The 7221-nt window shown below is 45.2% G+C and overlaps 1 protein-coding gene across 1 annotated transcript in view; it reads right to left on the reverse strand.

Annotated features, from left to right (window-relative positions):
* Positions 1-7221, reverse strand: part of NXN (nucleoredoxin) — a 180486-nt gene that overhangs the window by 170443 nt on the left and 2822 nt on the right. The window contains exon 2 of the mRNA XM_004376267.3: positions 7157-7219. Within this exon, the coding sequence (XP_004376324.1) occupies positions 7157-7219 (63 nt within the window). The remainder of the gene's footprint in view (positions 1-7156; positions 7220-7221) is intronic.

Below are 7221 nucleotides of genomic sequence, written 5' to 3' on the forward strand. Positions count from 1 at the left end.
AGACTCAAATTGGTGCCCATTTGGATGTGAGGGGTGGGGGTGGAGGAGAATCAAAGATGACTCCTGGGATTTGAGAACTCCTAATTTACTTTTAAAATAATGGCAAGATATGAAACAACAGTATGAAAGAGCTTCATGAAAGTCAGGTCTAGCGAAAATATTATAAATTCATAGCCATATCTTTGAGTGTCTTTAAATAAACTCAGTGATAAATTAACGAAATACAGAAAACTAAGCACTCTGGAGGTTAACACCGGGCACCACTGGGAATTTAGAATGTGAGGAAAGAAAACCCATTCTATGCCAAACCTACACTTGCAGCTCCACCACCCACCCTGTTTTGAAGCTATAGGCGTGTCCACTGTGGAGACCCTGGGTGGTGCAAATGGCTAACGTGCTCGGCTATTCACTGAAAGGTTGGCAGTTCAAGCCCACCCAGAGGCACCTTGGAAGAACGTCCTGATGATCTGTTTCTGAAAAATCGGCCACTGAAATCCCATGAAGCACATCACATTTCTACTCTGACACACAGGAGTTGCCATGAGTCAGAATCAACTAGACAGTAAACCGTTTAGTGTCCACTGATCCCATGATGCAAAATGATGCAGTAAGGAGCCCGATCTAGTTCAGAACGGGGCCAGCTGGAGCCCCAAGACTCCCAAGGGAGCAGTTTCCCCCTTCCTGCATACAACCCAAAGCCTTTTTTCTCAAATTTGTACAAATACTAAAACAAGGCCTCCCACAAAAAGGAAAAGTGATATAAAGAGGGTAGAAAAAACAGGTAAAATTAAATCAATGACAATAACCTCAAAAAAAAAGGAGCCCTGGTGGCACAGTGATTAAGTGCTCAGCTTGTTGGAATCTACCAGCGCCCCTGAGAGAAAGATGTGGCAGTCTACTTCCATAAAGATTTACAGCCTTGGAAACTGTATGGGGCAGTTCTACTCTGTCCTATAGGTTACTATGAGTCAGAATCGACTCCACAGCAATAGGTTTTTAACCTCAAAAAAAGGAGCCCTGGTGGCTGCAGTAAAGGTCGGTCGTTTGAACTCACCAGCTGCTCCATCGGAGAGAGACGTGGCAGTGTGCTTCCAGAAAGATTACAGGCTTGGAAACCCTATGGGACTGTTCAACTCTGTTCTATAGGATCACTATGAGTTGAGTTGACTTAATGGGTATAGAGATTTTTTTTTTAAACCTCAAAATCACTGCTTCCCTCTGCATTCTAGTTCACATTGCAACCCATATCAGAAGACAAATCAATTAGCAAGAGCTGTGGACAGCTACTCAGAGTCAGGCCTGAGCAGCTAACCGGAAGAGGAGTATTAAACCCACAATGGCTTCATATCTGAGTAAACCTATCCTGCAGCATTCCAGAGCTCAGAAGGGAGGCAGTTCCATGTTGGGAGGGAGAGTTTCCAGTACTCAAGGCTCCATCAACTTCCCACTTGAAAGAGCAGCAACCCAGCAACCTCCACGCTGTCCGGATTTAACTAGCCAGGGTCAAAGGAAGACATACTCAATAGCTTTGGCAAACCACAAAATGAACACCACGTACATTATTAATCTCTCGCCAGAAGGGTGCCTGATCTTCTTAAAGCTACCCTTTTTTTTATCACACCTAGACTTCACCGATCAGCACTGTCGAGTTTCATCAGTCACATCCCAGAACTTTAAGGACTAGAATTATTTTATATTTATTTGCTTTGGCTGTTTGGTTCTTCTTTTTCCTCAGATTATAATCTCTTCTAGGGCAACCCTTTTAATTCCTTCACCACATGCCCTAGTGTGCTTGTAAAGAAAAACCTTATAACTGTTTTGTAATCCTGTAACGTAATGTATGCCAAAGGCTCAAACTGTGAAATGGATTACTAAATGCTATAATAATTTATTAACAAATAATAATAGCTAGCTAGCATTTAGTTAGCACAGCCAGGCCCTGTTCTAAACTCTACCGGTTGTTGTTGTGTCAATTCCAACTCATGGTGACCCTATATGTGTCAGAGTAGAACTGTGCTCCACAGGGTTCTCAATAGCTGATTTTTCAGAAGTAGATCACCAGGCCTTTCTTCTGAAGTACATTTGGGTGGACTGAACCTCCAACCTTTCAGTTAACAACTGACCATTTACAACATTCAGGGACATTCTGAACTCTACTGCTGTTGGTTAGCTGCCGTTGAATTGGCCCCTGACTCTCTAAACTCTATATGTGTATATTTATCTCATGTAATCTTTACAACAATCCTATAAGGCAGGTGCTATTATCATCTCTAAGGAGCCCTGGTGGCACAATGGTTAAGCACTCAGCTGCTAACCCAGAGTCACTGGTTCAAACCTACCAACCCTCCAAGAGAGAAAAGACTTGTCAATCTACTCTCATAAAGATTACAGCCTAGGAAACCCTATGGGGCAGTTCTACTTTGTCATATAGGGTTGCTGTGAGTTGGAATCGACTCGATGACACGCAACAAAACAACATTATCATCTCCATTTTCCAGATGAGGAACCTGTACTACAGAGATGCAGAGCAACTTGCTCAAGATCATATAGCTAATAAGTGACGGAGCTAGGATCTGAACTCAGACAGGTGGACAAAAGAGACCAAGTTTTTAGCCACACACTAGACTGTTTCATTCTGCGGAAAAGAAAAATGAGATTTAAAAATACATTACAAATAACGGAACGAGGGAAAAAGCCTCTCGAGGAAAATTACTCTTATTGCTTTAATCCGACTGTTGTTTCTTATTAGACTGATGTGAGTCCTGGAAACACAGTCACTGGTGTGAGCCTGTCCTGACTGGTCCAGACTTCTGAGGTTGTTGTTTTCAGGTGCCAACTCATAGCAACCCTCTGTACAACAGAATGAAACACTGCCCAGTCCTGCACCATCCTCACAATCATTGTTACGCTTAAGCCCATTGTTGCAGCCTTTTGTTGAGGATATTCCTCTTTTTTGCTGACCTTCTAGTGTACCAGGCATGATGTCCTTCTCCAGGGACTGATCCCTCCTGATAACATGTCCAAAGAATGTGAGACGTAGTCTCGCCATCCTTACTTCTAAGGAGCATTCTGGCTATATTTCTTCCAAGACTCCTTAGAAAGAAGGCAGAAAGGCCCAATTTTCAAAGCCATGCCTTTTTGCCATCTTTTACCACCTTGCAAGTGAATAAGAAGAAAAGGCACAGTAATCTAGTTGTGCCCTAGAAATTGTTCTCTCAGTGGGTAGGATTTGGATTTGAAGGAGGAAGAGTTGGGAGAGATGGAGGCATAAGACTGCTCAACGCTGCCCCATCCAAAGAGCTGAAGGGATTCAGGTAAATTCTAGACTGAGCCTCTGACTTGGTCTGAGCCCTCCTGAGCCACCCACAGCAGCCACAGCAAGCAACCCACCACAGGACAGCAGGAGGATGGGCTCACTGGCCTTGGCTGGAGCAGGTGGACCAGGCATGCTGGACCAAAGACCCCTGCCTCTGCACCTTGCCCACCCAGACTTTCTCTTCCCCTCTCTGCAGGGCTGGGGTGAGGAGGGAATTCTGGGACCAAGCCAGAGCCCAACAAACCTGTTCAGAGAGAGGTGAGTGGTCCTCCACCCCTTGGCGTCAGCACACCCACAATGACCAACTGTTTTCCTGTAGTCTGAAGACCCAAACCAGCACTCACTTCTACCATGCTGACGTGAACCTGTAACTCTCCAGTTATGACAACTGAGTAACTTACACTAATCAAAAGGGATAGACCAAGTCACCAAAGTCTAGATAGATCCTTCCAACCTTCCAAGTCATCAGATTCTCTTTTCAGAAATCTGAAAAACGTCTACCAAAAATAAATAACCAAAACTACTTATTAAAACAAGTCCGACTGCCTTAACGTCAGGATTACAGGTTTCCTGACACAACTGCTCTCATAAACGCACATAAAGTTCTATTATCATCTAATTACGATTTCTATACAGCTATATACGCGTGGGTTTTGGAAGTCCAAACACTGCAGCTTCAATTACTTTTGCACCTACCACTAAAACAAGTAGAAACAAGGCAACCTTCCAAAAAGAATTAAAAAAAAAAAAGATGCTGGAATCTTTTTCTTTAGGTGTTCTCTCACAGCTCCAATCCAGGTGAGAAGAATCAGGCAAAACACAGGCTTAACATATATGGTTATCTCCAGACTTTCTTACTATATAAAGAGGAAATCCATAAAAGCAGAAGAAAAGAAATACCACATGGCATTTTCTTTCCCCACCATCATTTTTCAATTTTCTTTAGAGAAATGGCAGCCAATAACTAATTAGAACCATAATCCTTAGTTATCCCAATGGGAAGAAGTCTAGGAATGATTTTAAAGAACAAATGTTAATGGAACTTCAAAAAAATTAGTACTCTGGAACTTTAGTTTCCCTTCAGTGTAAAACAAAATTCCCTTCTTTAGAGCCATTTTTATAGTTGGTGAAACAACCCAGGGTCCATTTGCTAGGGCTTAAGAGTCCACCCATCCAAGCACCTTGCACTGTGGGTGCCACTGTTCCTATGGCGAATTGGAGTCCCTGAGTGATGTCAACGGTTAATGTGCTCTGCCGCTAACTGAAAGGCTGGAGGTTCTGTTCATCCTGAGGTGCCTCAGAAGAAAAGCCTGGCGATTTACTTCTGAAAGATCAGCCAATGAAATCCCTATGGAGCCCAGTTCTACTCAGACACACATGAGGTCGCCATGAGTCAGAATCAACTAGGTGGCAACTAGCACCACAGCTCAGAGACTGTGTCAGAACTCTCAGACATCTAAGCACCCCAATATCAAACAGGAGAGACAATAACTCAAAATTACAGAGAAGGAATCTGTTCTAGAGCTGTATGATTTCAAGGGGAGAAACCATTCCTTTCAAACTGAGTAACTTTTGTAATTCCCAAGAATATGTTCTCCACAAGAAACACCTCTAGAGTCTTTTTACTTGGTGTCTCACCACCAGTAAGAAGATTTCTGGGATGAGATCTTCAGTTGCCTACTCATGAACATGAGGGGCTGAGAACTACCTCCTCAGAAATGTGGCTGGTTTTAGAGAACTACCTGAATGATAGGATGCAAGTCAGAAAAACTCCAAACAAAAAAAAAAATTTAAGATGCAAACGCACTATCGTTTGGGTACGTGCAGCACTCTGAAGTGTATTTTCATGATGAGAGTTTGTCCTGTGTCACTGAGACTCTCCTCCCAGTGGAATCAGGTCTGGACTGGGGCCACAGAACACTTTTCAGTATACAAAAGCACTGGCCAGACCCACAGAGAGCCAGGCATGGCCCAAGTCTATCCGACACTCTCCTTTTTTAAGACAAGAGTTTTAAACATTTGCAAAACATCTCAATTTGCTCCATGTTTTTACTATCCAGCAAATCTATCTCCCCCACTATGAAAAACATAAACAATAGCCTTAGGTCTGTAACATTTTACCATCATTGTATGTCTTCAAAATGTAGAAATCACTTGTATTGCCCAACAAGGACATTATTTTAAACAGATTTAGGTCTACAACAGAAACTTGCCATAACAATGAAAATGTTTTTTAGTAAATCATTTTCTGAACATTATTTTTCCCCAAAAGGATCGTAAAAGCCACCACCCAGGGAAAAAAAGAATTCTCGTATTTTAAAGCAAAAAGTCCTGGTCATGCATATTCATGACCTACCAATCATGCAAATCAAATATGAGCAAAAATAACCTTAAACGTGGCTAAAAGGCCAAGTTTTGCCTCGAAGTGGTTAGTGAGCCCATGTTTCTTCAATGTTAAGTTTACAAAGTGTATTTGTTAAACTGTATTTCATACTTTAAATCCCAAGTCTGTACCTTACACTGCTTAGGAATGGATGATTTACTCGAGACATTTGGGGTCACAGTATAAGCCTTTTTCTCTCACTAAATCTAAATCATGGTTTTCAACAAGACACAGTACACATAATGGAAACACATGGCATGTGTTACCATCCTCCCTCCCTAGAGGAACCCAAACTCCCCAAAACAGTCCTTCTCCAGTCCACTCCGTAAGTAAACTAAGATTCTCCTAAGGGAAGGGACCGGATCCACCATTGCAACAGGCACACTAATTAAGCAAGAGTGCTCCAAAACCTTTTGTTTCCACTTATTACGAAATTTCCTGGATTTGTTTTACTAAAATAGACATCTTTATCGGACTGATATACTCAGACACTCAAACTAATTTTATTTCTGGGAGAAACGAAAAGTTGACCGCAAGGTATAAATTTCCCTAAATTCTAGTTCTTCCAGTCCACCTGCATCTACGGGATCAGTTCGGCATTTGGCTCTAAGCATGCCAAGACAACAGTGGCCCACCCCGTAACTAGAGGTCTGCAAGGCGGGGCTGTTCCTGTGGCTAGGAAGCATCTGGGGAGGATAGCTGGACAGCTAGACAATGAAAAGCTCCCCGGTGGTCACCAATTCAGCCAGGGAAAGGGGGTGTGAGGGGTAAGAGGGGATTAGAGTGCGCTCCCTTCTCGCCCAAAACCACGGTCAGCGGTGGGCTCCCCAGGGCGCGGGGTGGACTCGGCCCCCAAGTCCCCTGGTCACAGGGGAAGGAGAGCAGCAAGCCCCCCGAATGCAGATTTCTCTCGGAAAGAAAGGAAATTTCCTCGTTTGGGCATTATGGGTAGGGGGCTAGCGCCCTCCCCCACTGACTACAGGTACCCGCAGGGTGTCAAGTGGGTGAAGGAAACGGCTCTTCCTGGCACCTATGGCCGGGGGCGGCAACTGGGGGGGGAGGGGGGTGCTGTCACCGAATCCGGGCCCCCGACTGCAGTCGGCCCCTACGCGAGGCTTCCAACATGTGGGGACGGAAGGCCGGGCGCCGAGCACCCCGGAGGACTCTCGACCCCTCAGGCACAAGCCCGGGTCCAGGAAACCAAGGGGTGTCAAACTTCCCACCGCGGATGCAGCCTGGCACTGGCACCGCAGGAGTTGCCGCGACCGGGAGCCCCAAACCCGCGGAGTCCTGGATTAGGGGTGTGAGCATGGAGGGGAAGGGGGACCCAGACAGGCAGGAGGGGGAGAGCGAGCAAAGACGGAGAAAGGGCACAGGGAGCAGCGGGGGTGGTGGGCTCCAGGAAACTCGCGGGCAGCGCACGGAGGCCGGGGGCGCCGCCGAGGCCGGCCGCTCACCTTCCTGTGCTTCTCCTTGTAGGGCAGCGCCAGCCACGGCATGTCCCGCACGAAGTCCTGCCACT

Source organism: Trichechus manatus, unplaced genomic scaffold, assembly GCF_000243295.1.
Source record: "Trichechus manatus latirostris isolate Lorelei unplaced genomic scaffold, TriManLat1.0 scaffold00040, whole genome shotgun sequence".
Classification (NCBI taxonomy): domain Eukaryota; kingdom Metazoa; phylum Chordata; class Mammalia; order Sirenia; family Trichechidae; genus Trichechus; species Trichechus manatus.